A 25892-nucleotide genomic window follows, 5' to 3' on the forward strand; every position below is an offset into this window, starting at 1 on the left:
AAGGCTTGGCACAAAGCAGGACGCAGCAAATGTTTTTTGAATGAATGATAAATCAGTAAGCAATTATTGATCACCGACTATGTGCCAGAGCCTGTGGTAGACAGAATTCTATTAACACAAGCCTGTGGGGCTGGTATTATATCCCCATTTTACAAGCCAGAAAGTAAAGGCTGAAAGCAGTGAAACTGACTAGCTCAAAGCCTCACAATTAATTGGTGCAGGAGCTGAGATTGGAGCCCAGCCTGGCTACCTCTTGCCTGGGCTCTAGCTGCTGCCCCACAGCTGTCGGGGAGTTGGGTCTCCACCCACTTATTCCATTGCCCCAGGCGTTCCCTGAAGGTAATTGAGGACTCTGGTGAAGGGCTGACTTTTGAATGGCCTCAAGGAAATCAGAAAAAGCAAGCCTGGTTTCCTGGTTCACACACAATCTAGCTCATGCATAGCCTTCTTGTACAAGAATCCAGGTAATTCAGTGTGAACAACCTGGGTTCAAGTTCCATCTTGAACCAATTTCTCGCCAATTGTGGCCTTGGGCAATATACTTGGGTCTCTCCAGGCCTCACTTTCCTCTTTTTGCCTGACTACTCTTCTGAGAACAGGCGTCCGGTACTCCAACTTCTGATAAAACTGTGGGGCAATCTAGTTCACCCTTCGCACATCCATGTGGCTCCGGAAGAGGTATTTTCTCTCTTCTAAGCAGCTCAAGAAAGGCTGAAAACCCTACCCCTAGATGGTCTGGATGTGTGGGGAGGGGGCTGCGTGGATGAACAGCCTCACTGGCAGATGAGGAAGGTGGAGCTACATACCCAGCTACATAGAGGCAGGCAGAGTGGACTGAGATCCAGAGGTCCTGACTCCCAGACACGAGTTCCCTCCGTTGCCCCTGCTGCCTCCTTTACTTTTTCTCACAGTTATCATTGGCAAAAGTTTATGACCCATAGAGTGTAGTCGTGCTGTGTGACCTACATAAAGTCTCCCCTCTTCTAAGGGTATTAGCCTCCCTATCTGTGAATTGGGGATACTGGTCTTAACAACCTCGAGGTTCCCTTCCAGCAGAGAGTCCGTACTCTTTGACTTGAATGCCCCGTACCAGAGAGCACTTTCTCCTTTGCAAGGCAACTAGACACCCCCCTGTCCCGCCCCCGCAACAGTCAGACACCTGCGGCCCGCTGAGAAAGGACTTGTCGATGCTCGCCCCCTTCATGCTTGCCTATTTGGCTAACCCATTCGCTCACCAGAGAGGGGTGTTTGAGGATCGAAAAGAAGTAAAAAACAGAACTCTCCTGCAGCTACAAGCATGCTACCCTCCGCCCCAAGGTAAAAACTTCAGAGTGTCGTCCCCCTAAACACACACACACACGGACACAGAAACGCTGCGGCCCAAAAACCTGTAGGAGGTGGGGGCGGCTTGTGCGCGTGCGTCGGCGCGGAGCTCTCTCCCGCCCACGTGCGCGGCTCCGATTGCAGGCGCGTGCCCGGACGGCTGGCGGGAAAGCGCGCGGGAAGCCCCCGTCTGGCTCCCAGTGTGGGGGAGGGAGGACAAGAGGCGTTTGGAACGTGCCACTCTCGGAGAGAGGGGGGGGATTTTCGTGCTCCGCTAGCGTTTCTATCCCTTCTATTCCCCGACCGATCCGTTAGTTTCCCCCCGCCGAGATCCAGAGCCCCACGCCGCCGCCACGCTCCTTCCCTGCAGTGTGGCCCGGCCCCTCGAACCCAGCTCTGGACTGAGTTGTCCCCTCCGCCGCCGGAGCGGGGCGCTGCGCCACTTGGTGGGGCCGGAAATTCCCGCGGCCTGAGTGGAGGAGCCGAAGCCGAGAGCGCGGCGCCGCCTTCCACCTCCCCGGGACGGGCGGGGGCGCTGGGCCCTGCGAGGGCTGGGCTGCCTGAGTGGGGGCGGGGGGCCGCGTCTGCTAGGAGCTGCGGCGCCGGCGGGCGGGGAGCCGGACGACGCTGCTGTTCGAGAGCCGCTCGACGAGCTAGGAGACCCTGCGCCCCAGCTCTAGGGCCCCCGCCCCCTTGCGGTCTCCGCCTCCTTCCCTCACACACCCCCCGGGCCGTCCGAGCCCCAGGCCTTCCCGGCGCTCCTCCTCCTTCTCTTCACACTCGCCCTCCGACCCGGGTCCTCCAGCCGCCCGCCGGCCTTGCTCCCTGCCGGGGGAGTTCTCGTTCTCAGGCTCTCCTTACACACACAGACTCGCTTGCGGGGCCTCCCCTCCTCACGGCCCTCCACCTCCTCGTCCTAGCTGACGCCGCCGTCGGGGGAGGATTGATGTCCCTTCAGCATCATGCAGCCACCGCCGAGGAAGGTGAGAGTGCAGCCGGGGGGCTTTGGGGTTTGGGAGGGATGTGTACAAGGGACGCGGTTGGGGCGACCCGCTGCGTCCCCTCCCCCTTTTCGCTAGGGGCCGTGACCGCCGTCGCCTCGGGCTTGTCACCGAGTTGCCGGCGGCTCCAGGAGGGGGCCACGCGAATGAGGTGTCTTTCCGACGGAGGGGCGACCCGGGCTCGTCCCTTCCACCGCACTGGAGACCCCTAGACATTTCACAGAGTTTCGGGTGTGCATTTGTGTGCGCGCGCGCATGGCAGTGCTGCTCGCTGCAAAGTGCATTCTCGGGGCTGCACCGAGGGGAGGCGGGGAGCCCCTGCAGCTTTGCAGAGCCTGTGCTTGTGTGATTGTTTAGTCTGTGCCTGATTTGAGCCCTCCAGCTGCTTGTCGCCACCCTCGTCCGTTTGCAAATTTTCAGGGAATTTGTTTCTAGTCTTAGCCGTAAGGTTCGGCCTGCTTTTCCCACGGGGCGGCCGAGAAGTTGGACTAGTTACCGCCCCCCACCCCAGGGGAAAACAAGAAATTGTGCCTTTCTCCCCCCACCCCCAATCCTGCCCCGCCCCTCCAGCTAGGGGGCCTTGAGGCAGTGGTGCTGCTCCCGGAGAGCGTGAAATGGGCAGTGCGTGGCGTGTGCACGGCGATCTGGGCTTGGGGTGGGAGTGACGGGTGCTCCCGGCGTGTCAGCCGCTTCCTCCCAGCGCCCTTCGAGAACTGTTTCACTGTCCTCTTCCCCAGCGTTCCTAGGGGCTGAGGCTGTGTCCTTGTCTTTTTAATCCTGCAGATGGTTACTTAGTGTCTACTCTGGGCATTGGGTGGAGAAGGCTGTTCTGTCCTCCCCTCGTGGACAAACCTAACTCGCTCGTGTCTGCTTCTTTCTCTTTCTTAATCCGGGTTTCTCCAGTTAAGTGAGTCTTTTTTCTTTCACACATGTACCCCCCACCCCTCCGGGTTAGCACGGCTCTGGTTTGGGGGGGGGGGGATTCCAGGCCCACTGTAACCTGGAACCCTGGCGAGAGGCACTGGCCAGCTTGCATTTGCTGTTCTGTTTGAAGTGGAGCCGCCACGGGGACCGGCTTGCTGGGGTGGCTTAAAAGCACTGCATATGCTGGAAGGTCACTTTTGCTTTCTCCTTTGTGAGAAAGAGATTGTGATTTGATGGGCTGTCAGCGAGTGGAGGGCATCATCCTGAGACACAGTGTGCTTTCTCGCAGCCATTATGGAATAATTTATGTAGTCAATTTATGCATATGATTTCATGATTGTGTAAATTTCGGTCCTTAGATATTAGGCATTCCTATACTCCCTTCTGCCATCTATACTCAGCTCACCTCCCCTGGTGGTAGAAATCTTTAAGTCTTTTTTGGAAGAAATAGAAGACAGGGCCTTTTAAAACTCTTCAGAAGATCTACTACATGTGTACTGAGCTTGTGCATGAAATGGAATGACTGGAAGCTTATTTTGCACTTATTCATTGTATAATTTTTATACTCTCTTACTTTTATTTAACCTCTTTCAGGTTATTTGCCTAGTTTTCTCATTAAGTATCGTCAGTAGAACAAAATATGGTGGCTAATAATGGATTTATGGCCTTTACAGAAGTGAGCAAGAGTTCTATATTCTGACAAGTATTAAGTATTTTGCTTAATTAATTATTTTGTTGTTAAGGTTGCAGTAAGGCCTTCATAAATGTATGATATATTTTAGGTGAAAGTTACACAAGAACTGAAAAACACTCAAGTTGAGCAGATGACAAAACTTCAAGCCAAACATCAAGCAGAATGTGATTTGCTTGAAGATATGAGGTAAGATTATAGTAAATAGTTTGAGAACTTTTATATCTTTGTTTCAAAGAACCATTGAGTTACCAAGCCCCAGGAACTGATGATGGAATTTCCTTTTGGATTTCCTGCTTTAAGGCTGTTAGAGCTTTGACTCAGCTAGAAATTATAACTGGAACTAACGCAATGCAAACTTTTTTTCCTTTAGTGGGGGAACCTATGACTTACACATACTATCATGAAAAAACAAGGGTCTTAAAAGTTTATTAGTCAAATTATAATCATTGAAGTAGAAATTCTTAAATAGTCTTTCTACTGAATTGTAACATTTACTGACTTTGATGATTTCACATAGATTTTTTAACTGACACCTCTGGTAAATGGTTAATATCTGAGGGTGAGCCAGTCAACCTCAGATGATTGCACACTAACACTGTTTGTTAGAACATGACAAATATAATTTTGTCTTTGAACATTAAATTTAGTGGGAAATGTGTTTATCATATTTTGTCATTACCTATATTCATAATTAAGATAACTTCAAGTAGATAAACCATCTTGCCAGCATTGTGAAAATCAGTATCTTTATTGAGGGAAGCATGACTCATTTTACTGAAAGAAACACCACTCTTAATAATCCTATAATACAAATTGACAGCTCAACAAACATATTTTTGAAAATGATGGGGGGGGCACCTGGGTGGCTCAGTCGATTAAGCATGTGACTTCGGCTCAGGTCATGGTCTTGCAGTTTGTGAGTTTGAGCCCCGCATCGGGCTCTGTGCTGACAGCTCAGAGCCTGGAGCCTGCTTCAGATTCTGTGTCTCCCTCTCTCTGCTCCTCCCCCGCTCATGCTCTGTCACTTTCTCAAATAAACATTAAAAAAAAATTAAAAGGACATGATGGAAGATAATTTGTGTGTTGAAACAGAGTGGCTGCAATTCTTATTTCCCTTTAGTAACACATTTATCAAATTGGAGTTGGGTCCGTAAGCTTTATCAGTTACCTATTTTTCCTGTGGTGCATAATTACATGTTAGTTTCATGAAAAATATGAACTGTGTGTTGTAATAAAATTATATGTGTTTGGATACCTGAATTGTTTGGAGCCCAAAGGTTTAAAGAGCTTCTTTTTTCCTCCCCCATATTTAATTTAGGTGCTATTTGTGAGTATTTCTTCTGTATTTTCAGGGTTTCTTACTAAGGTATATAAAGTTAGTTGTATCCAAACTTGGATAAGATCAGTGTTTTCTGACTGAAAAGTATTCTGCATTTATTTCTTTTTGTTTTCCATGTGGCCACAGGGAAATTTTTAGACTTAAATAATTCCTGTGTAAGATACATGAAACTCTTCAAATGGTTAAAAACTCAAAATTTTTAGCATCTGTTAAGTGAAATGAGCTATCTTAGTAGAAATTTCTAAATGAGGAAAGTAATAAATTTTCAGAAGCAATTCAGAAAGGCCAAATTAGTGTGTAAGTAAAGATCTTCTTTTGGGTCTGGATGGTCAGTGGTCCTTAAGTCCTGTTAATTATATCTTCTAGAGATTTCTTGTTTACATTCTTTTCTGTTTTTCCCCTATTGCCTATACCTTGGTATAGGAGCTTATGGTCAAGTATAGGGATACACAGTCACTGCTAAATTGATATAGTTTGGTGTGCTATTGTTTAGTTGTTTCTATTATTGCTGACCTATCACATTTCACTTACGTTATTTCAATAATATCCTAATTCTTGCAGTAGTGTTCTCATATTTTCTAGCCCCACCCCCCCATCTCTCCTTTTATGTCTGTCTTCCACATTGTCACCAGCTGGCTTTCTAAAAATGTTGTTTTGGGATGCCTGGGTGGCTCAGTCAGTTGAGCGTCTGACTCTTGATTTTGGCTCAGGTCATGATCCCAGGGTCGTGGGATCCAGCCCTGTGTCAGGCTCTGCGCTGAGCATGGAGTCTATTAAGATTCTCTCTCACTCTGCCCTGCTCTCCTGTGCGCATGCTCTCTCTCTCTCTCTCTCTCTCTCTCTCTCTCTCTAAAATAAAAAAATAATAAGATAAAAACAGTTTATTTTATATTGGGTTCTCTGTGGCCTTTTGGATAAAGATCATACACCTCGTTGTAGCATATATGGCCTTCTGCAACCTAGCCACAAGCTTCCTTTCCTGGCGTAATACTACCATTTCATGCTTATTCATCCTTCCTTCTTAATCTCCTTGCCCTGGCAACTCAGGACTTCTGGTTATCTAATTGTGCTTTTTACATTCATGCCTTTATATATGCCAGTCTCCTTGCCTGTTGATACCCTTCCTCCTACTTTTTCACCTGGCAAATTCTGCTTACCACTAAATTTGCAAGTTTGTTCTTTGTGATCTCAAAGAATTTTGATTTTGCACATGCTTCTGGCTTCCCCGCTCATGTGAACTCCTTGAAGTGAGAGGCTAAGTCATTTTTGTATCTTTGTACCCTTTTAGGCTGGCAGAATTGTTAAATGAATGTAACTGGTTATATTTAAATGCACCTTACTTGTTTTTAGGTGAAATGTTTTATTGTTCTTTTGGTAGGGGGCTAGAGTGGTGTCTGTTGAGCTTGTGTTACACTTTGATTCATGTGGGCTTATTTATTTATTTATTTATTTATTTATTTAAAAATTTATTTATTTTGAGAGAGAGCGAGCAAGTGAGTGAGCAGGGAAGGGGCAGAGAGAGAGGATCCTAAGTAGGCTCTGCACTAAACAGTGCAGGGGCTCGAACTCACTAACCATGAGATCATGACCTGAGCTGAAACCTAGAGTCAGACGCTCAATCCACTGAACCACCCAGGTGCCCCTCACGTGGGCAGTTTAAAACCTACCATGCTATTTGATGTTGAGTATATCTATATTTACATATACATGTAAATACAGAGATGGTTGGTGTTCCCAAGGATTAATAGAGTCCTTATTCCAATGAGTCAGTGTGTTCTTCTTTTATGTTAAATTATTGGAATGAATCCCTTCACTCCTATATAGTTGTGAGCAGAATGCTATATTATCTCCTAAAACGTGAATTTAGGTTTCTAACTTCCTTTTTTTCTCAATGATAATGTTGAATTGGAAGTTGAAAATTGTGTTTTGTTGGTATTTATAATAACTTTAGTTGCTTGAGGAAGGGGGTAGTCTGCCTTTCTGGTCTGTCCTATCAAGTCAAATGACATTTAAAAAATTCATTAGAAACCTCTGAACTTGGGTTCAGATGTATAATACAGTATGTATTATATTGTAAAAGATCTTGCCTGCCATTTTTCTTTTTTTCTTTTTTTTTAAGTTATCTCTATTCCAATCTGGGACTTGAACTCACAACCTGGGTATTAAGAGTTGCATGCTCTACCGACTAAGCTAGCCAGACACCCCTGCTTTTTCTCTTTCCCAAAACCCCACAAATAATAGTCCTTCTCACCAGTGCCCCCTCTCCCCCATCAGTGTTATGTTCAATTTAGGTTAGTGTGAATCACTAAAAAGCAAATAGCTTTGTTTTGCTTTGCTTTTCTTTCTTTTCTCTTTTCTTTCTTTCTTTCTTTCTTTCTTTCTTTCTTTCTTTCTAGATTTTATTTATTTAAGTAATTTCCATACCCAATGTGGGGCTTGAACTTACAAGCCCAAAGTCCAGAGTCACACGCTCCTCTGACTGAGCCAGCCAGGTACCCCAACTTTTCTTAATATAAAAAAATTGATAGTAGAGAAAAATTTTTATGACTTTAAAAAAAAAAGTGAAGAAGAAAAAGACCACAATAATTATTAAGCTGTAAGTAGGAGATGTAATAGGAGATATCATGTGTTAAGCTCTAAATAGGAGAATTTCATGCTGGGTTATGGCTAGTTTCCACTCCCTTCCCCCACTTTTCATCTTCTGGAATTTTGAAGGGAGGAAACCAATTATGATACAGTATTTTTCCTTTGCTCTCCTCCCCTTCTTCAGTTCATTTGTTCCAGGGATGTATTTGGAAGCTGGTGTGTTCGGAGTAAAATTTGAGAAAGAAAGATAAACTCATTTGTTGTTAATCAGGGGCATTGTTTTGGGGAGGCTTTATACTGAAGTGTTTCCTGTTGGCTTTTTCTGTCAGCTGTACATAAGCACACTTTACTTTCTTTTTAGTTTATTATTATTTTTTCCTCTTTGCTTTCTAAGGTGACTTATAAATTTCTAAGTACTACAGCCTGTATATTGTTTATTAATATTATATATTTAGTATTGTTTATTCTTATGATTTGCTAAGTAGAGTCAATAAAGAAAGTTCTTTGCGGGGATTCTGAATATAAAGAACTAACTTCTTAGCAGACATTTTTTAGGAGGTCATTATATAATATGGCAAAATCACAGAATTTTAGTCTGATTGATACTGTCCCATTTGTTGATGAAAATGGAAACTGAGGCGCAGTGAGATGAAGTAAATCATATTGAGGAAAAATACTATTTCTCTATTTTCTAGACTAGTGCACGATCCCCTCTATTTGTATTTCCCAAGGTTTTAATCAAGGAAATCATTATAGGTCCCATTTCTTAAAAACATTTTGCCTATCAAAAAGTACATTTTAACTAATAATTTGTTTTCTTATTTTTTACTTTTCATACGTCAAGCTGTAAATCAGCTTTGAATCACTATTTTAAAACTACTTACATGAATCCAGACAAAGGCAAAGATACTTGAAACTTTACCTCAGAGAAGGTTGAGTATATGGTTTCTCACAGATGTTCTGAAAAATGGAAACTGGCTCAAGAAGCACCTGTCTTTCTTTGTAGACACCTGGAGGTCTGGCGACCTCAAGTGAGGAATTACTGTGCTATAGGTTCTCTTTTTTAACCTGGAGGTTCATGGAACTCACTGGGGATTGGATTCTTGTCTGTTTATGGATGCTCTTTTTTTTGTTGTCTCAGAGACTGTTCGGTCTAGAAGGGAACCTTGGAAGTAATCTGGTATAGACTTTTTAAAAAAGATTTTTATCTATCTATCAATCATTTATTTATTTTGAGAGTGAGAATCTGTATGCACGTGTGTGTGCACATGTAGGGGAAGGAGCAGATAGAGAGGGAGAGAGAGAATCTCAAGCAGGCTCTGTGCTGTCAGCACGGAGCCTGACATGGGGCTTGATCTCATGAACTGTGATATCATGAACTGAAATCAAGAGTTGGATGCTTAACTGACTGAGCTACCCAGGCACCACTAAGATTTTTATTTTAAGTAGTTTTATATCCAGCATGGGGCTCAAACTTACAACCCCGAGATCAATAGTTGCACACTCCGTCAATTGAGCCAGCCAGGACTCTTTTGAGAACAGTTTTCTTGAGACATAATTCACATACCATGCAATTAACCTATTTAAAGTTTTTTAGTATATTCATGGGGTGTAGAACCATCAACACTTTAACTTTAGAACATTTTTGCTCCCCCAGAAAGAAGTGCTGTATTTATTAGCAGTCACTTTCCATAATTTTCTCCAGCCTTAAGCAGTTACCTTCCCTGTCTATAGAAATGGAATTTGTAAAAATGGAATCAGACACTGTGTGGTCTTCTGTGACTAGCTTTTGCTTAGCCTCATGTTTCCAGGGTTCATCCATGTTACAGCATCAGTACTTCATTCCTTTTTATTGCTAAATAATACTCTGTTGTATGGATATACCATCACATTTTATTAATCCACTTATCATTTGATGGATTTTTTGGCTATTATGAATAATGTTCCTTTTGAACACTCATGTACAAATTTTGTGTGGATTTCATGTTTTCATTTTTATACCTAGTAGTAGAATTGCTAGGGTCATGTGGTAACTCTGTTTAACTTTTTTTTTTTTTTCCTGTTTAACTTTCTGAGGAACTTTCAAATTGATTTCCAAAGTGGCTGTACCATTTTTTATTCCCACAGCAATAATGTCACGAAGGTTCCAGTTTTTCCATATCCTTGCTCATGCTTGTTATTGTCTGTCTTTTGATTATAGCCATCCTAGCGGGCATGAAGTGGTGTCATTGTGGCTTTTATTTGCATTTCTCTAATAGCCTGTGATAGTGAGCATTTTTTCATATGCTTATTGGCCATTTGTATATCTTCTTTGGGGAAATGTCTATTCAGATCCTTTGCCCATTTTTAAACTGGGCATGTATATATGTGTGTGTATATATATGTGTATGTATATATGTATATATACATATATATACATATATATGTATATATATATAAGCTATTTGCACTATATTTGCACTAATATATACTATATTTGCACTATTTTTCCTGCTCTGGAAGAATCACCTGAAGTGATTCATATGTGCACTAAATTTTGAGATTTACTTAAGTGGTGGAAAGAATAAGGACTTTGAAGGTAGACCAGAGATTGAAACCCAGCTCTGCTACTTACTATTTGGGTGATCTTGGAGAAGTTACTAAGGTTCTCTGAGCCTCAGATTTCATAAATGTAAAACAACGGTAATGCCGACCTTTCTGCTTTTCTGCAAAAGTTAAATGAGATATGTGAAATGCTGAGCATGGTAGATCTTTAGCACTGGTAGCTACCATTGTTAGTGGAAATTAGAACCTGGGAAGGATGTTGTCTTATTCAAGGTGACAATGGAAGTTATTGTGTTTCATTAATTCTAAGAAGCACGGTTTTATTTTATTTTTTTTCATTCTTCTGAAATCCAGATACATCTTACAATTGCTTTTGGCTTTGATGTAGTTGTCATTGTCTCTTCATGCATGGAACTTGCAGAATACGTATTGGCAGGCTTGGAAGAAAATCCCAGAGATAATGGTGGGAATACAAATGTTGGATCACCCGGGATTTTGATGGTACAGAGGATGATATTGTGTGGAAAACTATAGGTTATCAGTGACTGATTCAAAAAAGTGATTCAGAAGATCTTGACTCCGAGTGTGACCAGTTCATGCACCAATTTATTTTATCTTTTTAAAATTACTCACAAATTATCCTAAAAATCTGACTAAATAAGCTTAAAAGCACTCTTTTAATAAGTATAAATAAAAATTGTAACTGTTAGGGTATTGAATCAATTTAGTTGGCAGCATTTTTTCTTAGTGAAACATAAGGTGTCTTGGAATGTGTATTTTTTAATATGATGAAAACTGGAAGTAGCAGATCAGATACTGGACCCAGGTCTTTTTTTTCATTCATTCAAAATCATGCTGCTTTTCAATTCAGAGAATTGAATTCAATTGAATTTGAATTCAATTCAAATGAGAACTTAAAAATGATGTAAATCGTGAGAGGGAGCATTTTTAAAAATAGGACTGCAAGAGTGGCTCAGTCAGTTAAGCATCTGACTTCGGCTTACGTCAGGCTCTGTGCTGTTCACGAGTTCGAACCCCACGTCAGGCTCTGTGCGGACAGCTCAGAGCCTGGAGCCTGTTTCGGAATCTGTGCCTCCTTCTCTGCCTCTCCCCCGCTTGTGCACTCTCTCTCAAAAATAAATAAACATTAAAAAAAAAGTAGGGCTGCAGGGAAAAAGATCAAGTGGGACCATACTTAACATTTCTTTGAGAGTCACCTGAGTCGCTCTGTTGGTTAAGGGTCTGACTTCGGCTCAGGTCATGATTTCAGTTTGTGAGTTTGAGCCCTACCCCCCCCCCCCCCCCCCAAATCGGGCTCTCTGCTGTCAATACAGAGCCTGCTTTGAATCCTCTGTCCACCCCCTCTCTCTGCCCCTCCCCACTCTCAAAAATAAATATTAAAAAAATATTTGGGGCGCCTGTGGTGGGTTCAGTTGGTTGGGCATCTGACTTTGGCTCAGGTCATGATCTCACAGCTCATGGGTTCAGGTGCCACATCAGGCTCTGTGTTGACAGCTCAGAGTCTGGAGCTTGCTTTGGATTCTGTGTCTCCATCTCTGTCTGCCTCTCCCCCCGCTCATGCTCTGTGTCTCTCTCTCAAAAATAAATAAACATTAAAAAAAATATATTAAAGCATTTCTTTGAATGAAAAGAAGAAAAAAGAGTACCTCATTTTATTTATTTATTTATTTATTTATTATTATCTTTTTAATGTTTATTTATTTTTGAGACAGAGAGAGAGACAGAGCGCGGAGCAAGGGAGGGGCAGAGAGAGAGAGGGAGACGCAGAATCCAAAGCAGGCTCCAGGCTCTGAGCTGTCAGCACAGAGCCAGATGTGGGGCTTGAACTCATGAGCTGTGAGATCATGACCTGAGCTGAAGTTGGATGCTTAACTGACTGAGTCACCCAGGTGTCCCAAGAGTACCTCATTTTAAAATGAAAGGATAGCATGGAACTTCAACTGACTAAATGAATTTATGTTTTTAATATATACTTCCACAATATGGTCAGTTCTGGAGGGGAGACTAAGAGTAGGAGGTATAAACTAGGCAGAGGAGGAAATAGGAAAATATAATTTGAGAGTCTATTTACTAAAACTTTTTGTCACAGACCACTGCTTACTTGAAAGAGTCAGGGTTTTAACAATACCTTTTCCTGTTGCTATTTAATGGTTTATGAATTCATAAGCCATTCATTGTCCATAGATCCTTATATGCTCCTAAAATGTGAAGATTTGTTTCTGCATGGGATGGCCGTTGCAACCCACAGCCGGAGTTCACATTTATAGATTTGAACAGGGCATACTTTCATGAGCCAGATGGAATTAAACTAAGGCCTAGTAATGAAAGTTACCCACCACTTGGGTTAAAAATAGAAGTGTTAGAAGAATTTCTGTGTGCACTTTTTTTTTAATTTGTTTTTTTTTAACCGTACCCAGATATGTAAATATGAGAGATGGTGAAGGTGATCTTTGTGGTAGGATAGCTGTGATATATTAGAATAAGCACAAATTTAGAGGCATACAACCTGAGTGTGAATCCTAATCTTAATCTCTTATTAACTGTGTGACTTTGGCCTTAAGTCACCACAGGTCACTTAAACTTCTCTGAGCCTCATGTATCTTATCTGTAAATTAGTAATAATTATAGTATCTTATGGGATTATTTTGATAATTAAAACAGAAGTAATGCATATAAAAGCTCTCTTGCATAGTCTGTGGAACATAATAGATGTTAAGTAAATGCATGTGGATTGTAATTTTGTTAAGTAATTGAGAACATCAATTCAGAATTATAGTCTGTGACTAACTCATCCCTAACAAGTTAACTTGTGGGTTAAAAAATGTAATGAGCCTCAAAGATAAATTGTTCAAATAATTCTAAAGAATTTCTTTCACCAAGTTCAGTAGTCCTAGGTACCTTCCATTTTTCTCTGTCAGTAATGATTCTTCTCATGATTGCTGGATGGCTTCTGCAACTCCAAGCATAATAATCTCAGACAACAATGTTAGTGGAGTATGGGGAGGGAAGAACAGTTTATGGAAATATTCTCTGCCTTCCTCCCCTCTTTATTTCCTCTGGAGAAGGTCATTTCTACCAGAAATTATCTGAATAGACTTTCTCTTATGTTTTATTGGCTGAGTCTGCTTCATTTGCTTGTTCATGCCTAGCTGTAAAGGAGGCTGGGAATATGATTATATTCTTGGAGAGGTGGTCTTTGCCAGCAAGAAGTAAGGTATTGGTGGCAGTAATATGGCTTTTGCCACATTACTGTTTTGCCCTGTTTGTCACAGGGACCCATTTCTAATTTACTTCTAGTGTTTCCCATAAAAGTGTAAAAAAATGTGTTGGGGTTTAATTGTGAAAGATGTAGCTGGATTTCCAGATGTCCCAAACAGACTAGAACCGCTTGTATCCCCTCCTACCAACTCCTTTTGAAATCAGTGTCTTAGGTCAGGAGTAGGTTTATGTATTTGCCATAGGTAATGGTCCGATAGGCCTGTGGCCTCTAAGGATTCTCAGCGATACAGGAGTGATTAAATATCTTGCCTCTTTTGGTCTTCTGATACGTAGAGAAATGGTGGTCTAAGGGCCTCCCAGGCAGTTGGTTTTTGTTTTTGTTTTTGTTTTTGTTTTGTTTTTTGCTGAACTATTTTTACTTCTAAGGTGAAAGCATTAGTAAGTAGTGAAGTGGCTAAAATGAAAGCAGGGAAGGACAAAAAAGAGCTAGAATTACTCCTAGCTGAATAATTTGCCCCTTAATGATTGAGGATTGGAAATTCAGTCTTGGAAATACAAAGTACTGGAAGAGGCCTGTGATGGTAAGTTGATGTTTTTCTTTGTAAATTTTTTGAATGTTCATTTGAATCCTGCAGATGCCGTTCTGTTTTATTGGTGTCAGTCTTCAGGAATGATCTGATGCATGAGCAAGAGTTAGTTTCTGAGTCTGGTTTGTGCTGTCTATTCTTCAGTGACTAATTTGGGAATTAGGCACAGAAACTTGTAACCCTCTCTTTTGTTCCATTGCTACAGATTTCCTGTCATGCGTTGGTCAGGGCTAACTTAATAAAACTTTGGCTGGTATTTTTATTTCATCTCATTGTGTCTTCACAGTATTCCTTGGTCATGCTTTATTTTAACATTCCATTTGATCTTTTTTTTTTTTTTTTTTTTGGCATTCACATAGGAGTGTCTTGTCATCCAGATGTTTTCTGTTTTGTGAACTTTGACATAATCCCAATTCAAAAAGAAAATGTTATTTCTGGTATTATGAAAAGTGTCACCATGTCTGTGGCTCCACAGGAAACAATTGGGAGCATATATCCCTTGATTATATTTTAGTGGTATTTGTTTTTCCCCAATGGTTGTTGGAGAATAGGGATTAGAGGCAGAGACTTTTTATTGTATACCTTTTTTTGTATGTTTTGAATTTTGAACTATGTGAATCCTACCTACTCTCAAAACTAAAATTAAATGATTTAGTATTGGTAAACATTTGGCTTTTAGTTTTTAGTGAAGTTACTTCTATATTTTATGTTAACACACTTTGCAGGTTATTTCTAATATTAAGAATACTACAAATATTAAGAATACTTGATATATAAACTTATTTTCATAAAATGACTTGTCTTCACCTGGTTGTAGTTTGGAGTTAGGGAAATAGTCTCTGTGTACTACTGTGTTTCTTTCTTTCTGTATTATGGAATTGTTTTATTCCAAAACAAGTACACGTATTAGGTGGTTAGATTCCTGTCCAGCCTCAAATTTTATTTTAGCTAACTTTATCCAAAGGTTTTACATTATAGTCATAATTAAAAATATTATTTCTGTGGTAATATGTATTTTGCATTATTAGTCAACTCTTTCCATGGGGGAATTGTTTTCTGTTTTACTATAGAGGTGTTTTAATAGTTTCCTCAGCTATATTGAGTTAATTGAATATTTTTAGTACTGCTTTTTCTTCTCTTGCATTTTTAGCTGGACGACTTTCTGTTTTTCAAGTGGTTGTTCAAGGTGTTACACCATGCATCTTTAATTCATCACTGTATACTTGGAATTAATATTAGACCACTCCACCTAAGACACTTACAGGTCCAGTTCTGATTACTTCATTCCAGACTTTGTGCTGCATACCTTATGTATTTTTTAAGTTTATTTATTTTTTGAGAGAGAAAGAGAGAGGGAGTGCAAGCGAGCAGGGGGGACAGAGAGGGGGACAGAGGATCCGAAGCAGGCTCTGTGTTAACACTACAGAGCCCAATGTGGGGCTCTAACTCCCGAACCATGAGATGATAACCTGAGCCGAAGTAGGACACTTAACTGACTGAGCCACCCAGGCACCCCTATGCTGCGTACTTTATAAACGCCATGATATGTTAGTTTTTCTTTAAACACACTTATCTTTTGAAGAGATTAAGACATAGAAAAAAGTCTTTTATATTTACCAATTTTGACTTTTCTTTCCTTCCTCAGACCACATAGGTTTGAGTTTCCATCTGGTATCATTTCCTTTTGGGCTGAAGAACTTCCTTCAGCATTTCTAGTGCAGTTCTACTGGTGACAGTTCTCTTAACTTTCACTTGTCTGAAAATGTCTTTATTTTATTTTTCTTTATTCACCTTCATTTTTGGAAGGTAATTTTCCCAGGATCTTGAATTCTGTGTTGACAGTTGGGTCACCCCATTGTCTTCTGGCTTTTACTGTTTCTGATGAGAAACCATATATATATACACACACACGTATTTATATACTTGTTTTCTTCTGTGTAATGTACCTTTTTTCCTCCCTGATAGCGTCGTTCTTCTTTATCTTTGTTTTTTTGCAGTTTGAATGTGATGTGACTAATGTATCTTTTTATTACTTTGCTGGGGGTTCACTGAGCTTTTTGGATCAACAAATCAGGGAAATTTGGGGCCATTATTTCTTCAAATTTTTTTTCTGCCCCATTTTCTCTTCTTCCGTTTTTGGGTTCCAAGGATATGCGTATATTAAACTGTCTGATAATAATCTGTGTTCTTCAGAGTGAATAGTTTCTGTTGATCTGTTTTCTGGCTCATTGGCTCTTTATTCTGTAATTTTTTTCCTTAAAAATTTTTTTTTAAATTTTTTTTAACGTTTATTTTTGAGAGAGAGACAGAGCATGAACGGGGGAGGGTCAGAGAGAGGGAGATACAGAATCTGAAACAGGCTCCAGGCTCTGAGCTGTCAGCACAGAGCCCGACACGGGGCTCAAACTCACGGACCGTGAGATCATGACCTGAGCCGAAGTTGGCCGCTTAACCGACTGAGCCACCCAGGGGCCCCCAAATTTTTTTTTTAATAAAAAAATTTTTTTTCTTTTTATTTTAGAGACAGAGAGCAAGCAGGGGACAGGGGCAGAGGGAGGCAGGAGAGCATCTCAAGCAGGCTCCACACTCAGTGCAGGGCCTGATGCAGGGCTTAATCCCAGCACCTTGGGGTCATGACCTGAGCCAAAATCGAGTTGAATGTTCAACCAACTGAGCCACCCAGGCACCCCTTTTTCATTTTTATTTTTTAGGATTTTATTTTTCAGTAATCTCTACCCCCCAATGTGAGGCTTGAACTCACAACCCCAGGGTCAAGACTCACATGCTCTACTGACTGAGCCAGCCAGGTGCCCCTCTTCTGTAATTTTTAGTCTATTTTTAAGTCTATCTGGTGAAGTTTTCATTTTTGATAGTGTACCTTTAAGTGGTTGAACATATTTATAATCACCATTTTAAAGCTCTTGCCTGCTGTTCGCAACACTGGAGTCATATTGTGGTCTGTTTCTGTTGATTGCTTCCCTCCACTCCCTCATTATGGGTCACACTTTCCTGCTTATTTGCATATCTAGTAAGTTTTGATTTGGATTTTGTGGATGGTACATTATAGGAAGTCTCAATTGTGTTGTCTTTTTTTTTTTTTTTTTCAACGTTTATTTATTTTTGGGACAGAGAGAGACAGAGCATGAATGGGGGAGGGGCAGAGAGAGAGGGAGACACAGAATCAGAAACAGGCTCTGAGCCATCAGCCCAGAGCCTGACGCAGGGCTCGAACTCACGGAGTGCGAGATCGTGACCTGGCTGAAGTCGGACGCTTAACCGACTGCGCCACCCAGGTGCCCCTGTGTTGTCTTTCTTTAAAGAGTGTTGAAATTTGGCGTTTCCACTGAAAGCCTGAGTGCCCAAGGTGTGCAGAAATGTCTCCATTCTGTCTGAACTACAATTCTGATGTCTCCCAGCAGTGTGCAGCTTCTGGTATCTGTTCAGCTCTCAGGCCTGCAACAGTTAATTCTCACGGAGACTCACTCTGGCTTATATGTAGCTTGGTACTCAGCCAAAGATGCCCAAGGAACCCCCATGCAGATTTCTGGGACCACCCCTTCTGCATTGTTGCCTGTTCTCTAGTATCCTGTCCTCTATAAAGTCTAGCCACTCCACTAGCCCAGGACTCTGATTTCTGCATCTCAGTTTGGTGAGACCGTTATGCTTGGCATAGACTTCACCTCCCTGTGATGCAGTTGGGAAAGTTTCCCAGGCAGAAAGCTGGGGCAGATGTTGTACACATCTCCTGTACTGCCAGTTGTTTCACTCCTGAAAATAGTAGAGTCATATGTTTTGCCTAGTTTTATAGCTGTCACTCGAGGAGGGCTAGTCTGGTACCAGTTACTTCATCATGTCTAGGAAAAGTCCATTTCTCAGATGTGTTAGAGGAAGATACTTAACTGTATTTAAATACATAAGATTATGTATTTATACATGTTTAATATCTGTGTAATCCTAATTAATCTTGTGCTTTTAGATGTAGGAGTTTGGATATTCCATGTATAAATGTATTCTGTAGCATGGGAATTTTTTAACAGCTTTATTAAGATATAATTCTTAAACCATGTAATTCATGCATTTGAAGTATATAATCCAGGGGCTTTTAGTATATTCAAAATTGTGCATCTATTACCACAATCAATTTTAGGACATTTTCATTACCACAAAAAGAAACCCCATACCCTTTAGCCATTACCCTTCCCCTTCCCCGCATTTGCCCTGCCTTAGGCAACCACTAATTGCTTTCCATAGATTTACTTGTTTTGGACATTTCATGTAAATGGAAGCAGTTGGCTTCTTTTACTTAGCATAATTTTTTCAAGGTTCTTCAGTGTTGTAACATCTATCAGTACTTTATTCCTTTTTATTGCTAAATAATATTCCAGTACTTAGATATACCACATTTTATTAACCCATTCATCAGTTGATGGACATTTGGGTTGTTTCACTTTGGCTGTTATGAATAACTCTTTTATGAACATTTATGTACAAATTTTTTAACGTACATATGTTTTCATTTTTCTTGGGTATATGCCTAGGAGTGGAATTGCTGAGTAATATATTAAGTCTGTGTTTATTCAAGGAACTGCCAGACTGTTTTCCAAAGGGACTATACCATTTTTCATTCTCACCAGCAATCTGTGAGGGTTTGATTTCTCCACATCCTTGTCCACACTTGTTGAACATTAATTATATCTCAGAGCCTCCCAGCAACAATGTATTCTATAATTACAATTGTTATTATTATTATTCCCATTTTATAGATGAGGAAACTGAGGCTTGTAGTGGTTAAGTGTCTTGCCCACGATCAGAACTAAGAAATGGAAGAACTACATTTGAACCTGGGTGTATCCCTGACTTTTAAAATTTAAGTTCTTTCTCTCATTGAAAACTGTCTTTAAAGGCATTTGATAATAACAGTTGAAATCGAGTGAAATTTTCACAGTATTTCCATGTATATTTTCTTAGCCTTTATTAGATCTTGGTAGGAATCCACGGAACATAGGACCATCTTTTCCCTGGTTTTTATAGCTGGACTCAGTTTTTTTGAAAGTTAGAAAACAGATGTCTTTCACTTGGGATTATTTTAAATAATTGGGGGCACACTATTTTCAGTGCCTATTTTCAGGCATTGTGGACGGAGTATGGTATCTTGTTTCAAGAACTACTACTTAGAATAGATACCAAAGAAGGGGTGTAAGATTCAATGCCTTGCACATCTTTGAGTCTGGCTGATTAGTGTAGGAGTGGAAGAAGATATGTGATCTGGAGTTTCATGTTTTTTTCAGATCCAGGCTTGTTGAAGGATTGTGTGAAACACTGAACTTCTAGGGAATCTCTTAGCTCTTCTGATAATTATATCAGGTTTAGGTTATATTTTGAGATACTTCCATAGTCAAAAATGCCTTTTCTGTCTTTTTTTTTAAATGTAAATTAAGATCAGGCAGTTTTGTGATAACTGAATGAAGGATGTAATAGTTTCTGAATAGCTTGTCTTGCTATTCTGACCACCTAACTAACTATGTTTATTTTTAACTTTTTGGCTGTGTACCTAAAATAAAATATACTCCACAAATAGCTTAGAATCAGCTTATTTTGGGTGAATGAAAATACTTTATATTAGTTAGTAAACTCACTGTAATAAAAAATAATTCTTGACATGTTTGAAATCAGTAAGTTACAAAAGTTATTGAAATGTTTCTTACCTAAAAAATAAACTGCTGTTAGTGAATTACATTGCTTCATTTTGTATAGCTATATGGATGAGGACAGATATTTTTCTGAAGAGAATAATAATCCTAAATTTACTTGCAGGAAAATACCAGATTTTCAGAGTTCCATAGTTTATAACAATATAAAGAATAATAGTAACAAATTATAATACTTTGTTAAAATTTAAAAAATGGATTTGACAATGCATGTTTTGTCAGTGTGGGGTCTTTTGTCATTGATCTAGGTCTAGTCTTGATATATTAGTACACATATATTAAAATTCTTCAAACCTCCTGTATGTTATACATCAGTAACATTGTAAAGAAAGAGAAAGCACGAAAAAAGACCTCAGAGTTTATTTTTATATAACTCTGCCAGGCAGAAGGCTGTGAAAGTTTTATGATGTATCTTTTAAATGTATAGTGTAATTCAAGGATAAAGAATAAGATGTTTCTTGCAGTAAAGATTTTTAAAGACAAGTAATGTAGTAAAAAATTATGTGTTAACTTTTATGTGCATTCTATAGAAATAGCAAAAATTTTCATTTGATTAAAATGTTTGATATGTTTTCTGCCAGGATCTCGAAGGAATGTGTGTTCCACTTTAATAAAAGATTATCTGACTAATAAATGTCTCTGACCTTTTTTCCTGGCAAAGAAAACTTGGCATCCTTATTTGGGTCTTAAACTTGATATATCATAGATGAAAACTTTTAAAGTCATGGTGTTCAAAGGTGAACTTGATTACACAGATCTCCTGACAAGATGATTTTGGCAACTTGATGAATACCGACTAATCTTTTTAAAAATATTTTTTTAATGTTTATTTGTTTTTGAGAGACAGAGACACAGAGTGTGAGCAGGAGAGGGTCAGAGAGAGAGGGAGACACAGAATCTGAAGCAGGCTCCAGGCTCAGAGCTATCAGCACAGTGCCTCATGAGGGGCTCAAACTCACCAACAGTGAGATCAGACCTGAGCTGGACGCTTAACCAACTGAGCCACCCAGGCGCCCTGTAATTTTTTTTACTTGATAATACGGTTTTAGGTCTTTTTTCTCCCCCAGGTCTTTTGTGTGTGTGTGTGTGTGTGTGTGTGTGTGTGTGCGCGCGCGCGCCATGATCTCAATACTTTTGAAAAATGAAAGGACATAGTAATCTTCTATCATCATGAAATGTTTACTAACTTGACCTAAATACTCTTTGAAGGATGTTATGATAAAAAGCTTTGGAAGATGTCTTGTGACTCTCTTTATCTTAGGGCCTATTATGACAAACTTGACTTCAGTTTCTCTGTGATAAAATTATCTCTTTCCAGGTAACTCAATTTGAGGACATTATTTCTCTTTATTTGTAGTGTATCAAGAGCGAAAGGCAAAGAAGTTCAAAAATGCCCAATTAAAATAACTCAGTTGGTCAGCACATACATTTACTAGAGAAAAAGCAGCTTTATTTAGACTGCATTTGATCAGTCTGAAAGGTGATATCCCCCAACTTTTGTGATGTTGGAAAGTGGGTGGGAGAGGAAAGGATGGTTATGTGATGAGGAAGATGATAGAGCTTTTTCAGATTCCTGAATATTGCCTTCACAATGTTATAACATTGTCTTCTTTGAAATATTTTGAATTCTCAGAATTAAACATAGCTTTAATTAAAGGTAGATGCCAAGAAATGCATTGTAGAAGTAAGAGTCACCTGTGTACTTTACAACACGGCAGATGCTTAGTCCTTCTCTTGAGATTCAGAGCTGGTAGATTTGGAGAGAGGCCTGCGCACATGCATTTTTAAAAGCATAGTTGGTAATTCTCATTTGTAAGTAAGGATGAGAACTGCTGTTCTAAGAGTTACCAGTTTAATATGCATTTCAGGCTTTCTTCCTTAACTGAGGCATTCCAGGAAATATTTCCTTGGATAATAGATACTGCAGGAGAGGTGGATTTCCAAGATATATAAAATAATCAATTGGGTAATCAACCTTGAAAAATTAACAGTGGATTCTTTGTAGGTTGAAAATGTCAGTGAAATAATTTTTCAAGTTTATTTCACTTAAAAAAATGTTTATTTTTGAGAGAGAGAGAGAGAGAGAGACAGACAGAGTGCGAGCAGGTGAGGGGCAGAGAGAGAGGGAGACACAGAATCCGAAGCAGGCTCCAAGCTCTGATCTGTCAGCACAGAGCCCAACAAGTGGCTTGAACTCATGAACTGTGAGATCATGAACCGAGCTGAAGTCAGATGCTTAACCAACTGAGCCACCCAAGCGCCCCTCAAGTTTATTTTACTTTTAATGCATCTGTGTTGGGCAAATAAGACGGTGGTGGTTTGGCTTGTTATTAGGTGTTTTTCTCCCTTTTTATGTGCATAATTAAAAAACTACATATATAAATATATAAATTATTCTTTTGTTTTTGGTGAGATAAGGACAGATGAGTAGTTTTATAATATTTTGATTTTCAAAGTGTGTTGCCTGGATTAGTAGTACCAACTGGGAATTTGTTAGAAGTGCAGTTTCTTGGGCTTTATCACAAACCTGCTGAATCATACATTCTGGGAGTGGGACCTAGAAATCCGTGATTTAACAAGTCCTTTTTGGTGATTCTCATGTATGTTAAAGCTTGAGGACCACTGTTATAATAACTATTGTTTACAGTGTTGTTTTATTTTTTGCTTACCCAGTACTTAACTAACCCATTGTTCAATATTTGTTTCCAAAATTTTACTTTAGTTAATGCTGCAGTGAATATTTTTGTACATCACACCCATCCACACACCCACACAGGGTATCTAAAGATACAGACATTTCCTGGTCCTTAATTGTTAATTGTTAAGACTTTATTGTTTTAAGCTTTACAAGTTGGTTTTCTGTTTATAAAGTGCTTAAACATCTATTATTTCATTTAAATCAGAGCAACTTGAGGGGTGCCTGGGTGGCTTAGTCAGTTAACTGTCTGACTCTTGATTTTAACTCAGGTCATGATTTCATGGTTCATGAGATTGAGCCCCTCGTTGGGCTCTGTGCTGACAGTGTGGAGCCTGCTTGGGATTCTCTCTCTCCCTCTATCTCTCTGCCCCCTCATCTCTCTCTCTCAAAATAAACAAATTAAAAAAAAAAATCTCAGCACTTGAGAGGTAGGTATTCACTTCATATAGGTGAGGGAACCTAAGCCCAAAGAGATTCACTAACTTGTCCAAGATCACATTTTTACATTTTTAAATATTTTATTAAAATTTTATGTTTAGAGTACTTTAATTTGGGAAGCCTTTTCTGTCCCCTCTCTTATTCCTTTTTTGTTATCCTTCCTCTGTGCAGAGTTGAAATAATAAACTATCTAGCTTAAGTGGGGCATAACAGAACAGTACTTGAAGTATGAGATGGGGGAAAATTGCATTTACCAGAACTTCCTTCTGGGAAAAATGTGAGGAAAAAAAGGAGAATTGGAGAATTTTCTTGGTGCATGTGTGTGTGCTGAGCTCTGCAGCTTATTCATTGCCCTCCCTCCTTTTGGCAGCATTCTGCCTATTTTCTAAACAGACATGGAATAACAACAACACACTGGCTTGAGGAGGTGCCAGTTTAGCTTTTGTGGGGAGCCTGTGTTTTTCACTCTATGTGCTCCTGTAATGTCCTGTTAGGCTATTCATTATATTGTATGTTGTGTGTGTGTGTGTGTGTGTGTGTGTGTGTGTGTGTGTACACTTTCCCTTCCAGACTGTGAGTTTTTTGAGAGCGAGACTGTCTTTTCTCTTTGTATATTTCATAGACTGGTACGTAGATGCTGAAGGAATATTTGTTATCGATTGAGACATTGTTAACCATATCACTTTTTAGTAAATTTTAAAATAAAGTCTCCATTGTTGTTAAGCTCAAGTTTTATTTTCCTTTGTTTATCTAACGAGTTTATACTACACTATAGTACCTAATTTTTAGTGTAACATGCTGGTTGATGTTCTTATTTGTGTAACTATCTTTTTAGGATACATTTCGAGAAGTAGAGTTGATGGGTCAAACATTATATACTGGTTGTTTATACTTGCTGCCATATTGCATACCCCTGCCCTGTGTAGGTACTTATTTCCAGACATGGCCACAGCATGTGGTATCATTATTCTAGTATTGTTCTAATATTGCGCATTCTAATAGGCAATAGCGTTACTGTTTAAATCTGGATTTCTTTGGTTATTAGCAAGGTTGGATTTTTTTCTTGTTTGACTATTTTACATTATTTTGCATGTTTTGTTAATCATTTGTCCCATCCTCATCCATTTGAACTGCTATAACAAATTTCCACAGACTGGGTAGCTATAAACAATAGAAATTTATTGCTCATAGTTCTGGAGGCTGAGAAGTCTCAAGATCAAGGTGCCGGCATGGTTGTGTTCTCTCTTGAGGGTCCTTTTCCTGGTCATAGCTGGTACATTCTTGCTGTGTTCTCAAATGGCTGAAAGGGTTAGGGATCTCTCTGGAACCTCTTATATGGGCACTAGTTTGCATTTATGTGAAGGGTTCCATCCTCATGACTTAAGTGCCTTCCAAAGGCCCCACCTACTAATACTATCAATTGGACATTAAGATTCCAATGTATGAATTTTGGAATGACACAAACATTCAGCCCATTGCATGTCCATAGTTGAATTTTCTGTTTGAATATTGAGAGTTTTTTTTTTTTTTTTAGGCTGTTCACTTTGTTAATTTCAAATATTCTCCTCCTCCCCAGCTTGTTTGTTTTTTAATTTTGCTTCTTTTTAATGTAAAAATTTAATATCTAGGTTGATCTATTCTTATGTACCAAGTATGTAAAAAACCTAATGATGTGTAAAAAACCTAATGATACTGAAAGTTGAAAATAAAGCAGTAAAATATGTTAGAAAATACTTCTAAAAAGAGGGGCACCTGACTGGCTCAGTCAGTAGGGCGTGCGACTCTTGATCTCAGGGTTGTAGGTTTGAGCTCTACATGGGTTGTAGAGATTGCCTTAAAAAAAATCTTTAAAAAAAAGAAAATACTTTTAAAAGGAGAAATGATATTCCCTTATTAGATGAAGCAGAATTGAACTTTTATTAATAGGGAAAAAGATACTTAAAGATAAATGGAATAATCCACCTGGAAGATCACATAAGCATAAAAGAGTACAAATTATAAAATTATAAGGAGAAATTGACAAATCTGTGGTCCTAGTGGGAGATTTTAATCTCAAATAAAAATATATACAAGATTTGAATTCCATAATTAATAAGCTTAGTTACATACATATGGAATTCTGTATTTAATGAAGAGAATATACTTTTAGTTACAAAACTAGATTATGTAATTATTTATAAAGGAAGTCTCAACAAATTCCATGGAAATGATACCATACATTTTATGTAGTACATGGTTAAGAGGGCTCAGGAGCCAAATTCTGGTTCTACATTACCTGTATGACCTAGATGGGTCACCTAACCTCCTGTGCTTCAGGTTTCTCATCTGTAAAATGGAAATGATAATAGTGTGCTCCTCAGAGCTATTGTGAGGGTTAGAGTTCAGTACAGTGCCTTGCCATGTGGTAAGGGCTCAATAGAAGTTTGCAAACATCATTGTTGTATTATCATATTTTCTGATCACAATGCAGTGAATGGGAATCAGTAATGAAGAGATAAACACCACCCCCCAAATAAAAGACAAAACCTTTATATATGCTATATATAAACCTTTACATATTTTATTACTCAGTAATAAAAAAGTGAATTATGGATATACACAACAATGTGGACAAGGAAAACATTCTGAGTAAAACCACATAAAGAGATAAACTGTATGATTTTATTTACATTAAGTATTAGAATAGCCAAAATTGGGGGACTTGGGTGTCTCAGTTGGTTAAACGTCTGACTTCAGCTCAGGTCATGATCTTACCGTTTGTGAGTTTGAGACGCACGTAGGGCTCTGTGCTGACAGCTCGGAGCCTGGGG

The 25892-nt window shown here is 39.6% G+C and overlaps 1 protein-coding gene across 1 annotated transcript in view; it reads left to right on the forward strand.

The window, feature by feature from the left end:
* The first annotated feature begins 1917 nt into the window (after positions 1-1917).
* FCHSD2 (FCH and double SH3 domains 2) overlaps positions 1918-25892 on the forward strand; it is a 295613-nt gene continuing 271638 nt past the window's right edge. Inside the window, 2 exon segments of the mRNA XM_030331955.1 lie at positions 1918-2306; positions 4031-4128. Of these exon segments, the coding sequence (XP_030187815.1) occupies positions 2286-2306; positions 4031-4128 (119 nt within the window). The 5' untranslated portion in view covers positions 1918-2285.

The sequence above is a fragment of the Lynx canadensis genome, chromosome D1 (assembly GCF_007474595.2).
Source record: "Lynx canadensis isolate LIC74 chromosome D1, mLynCan4.pri.v2, whole genome shotgun sequence".
NCBI lineage: Eukaryota > Metazoa > Chordata > Mammalia > Carnivora > Felidae > Lynx > Lynx canadensis.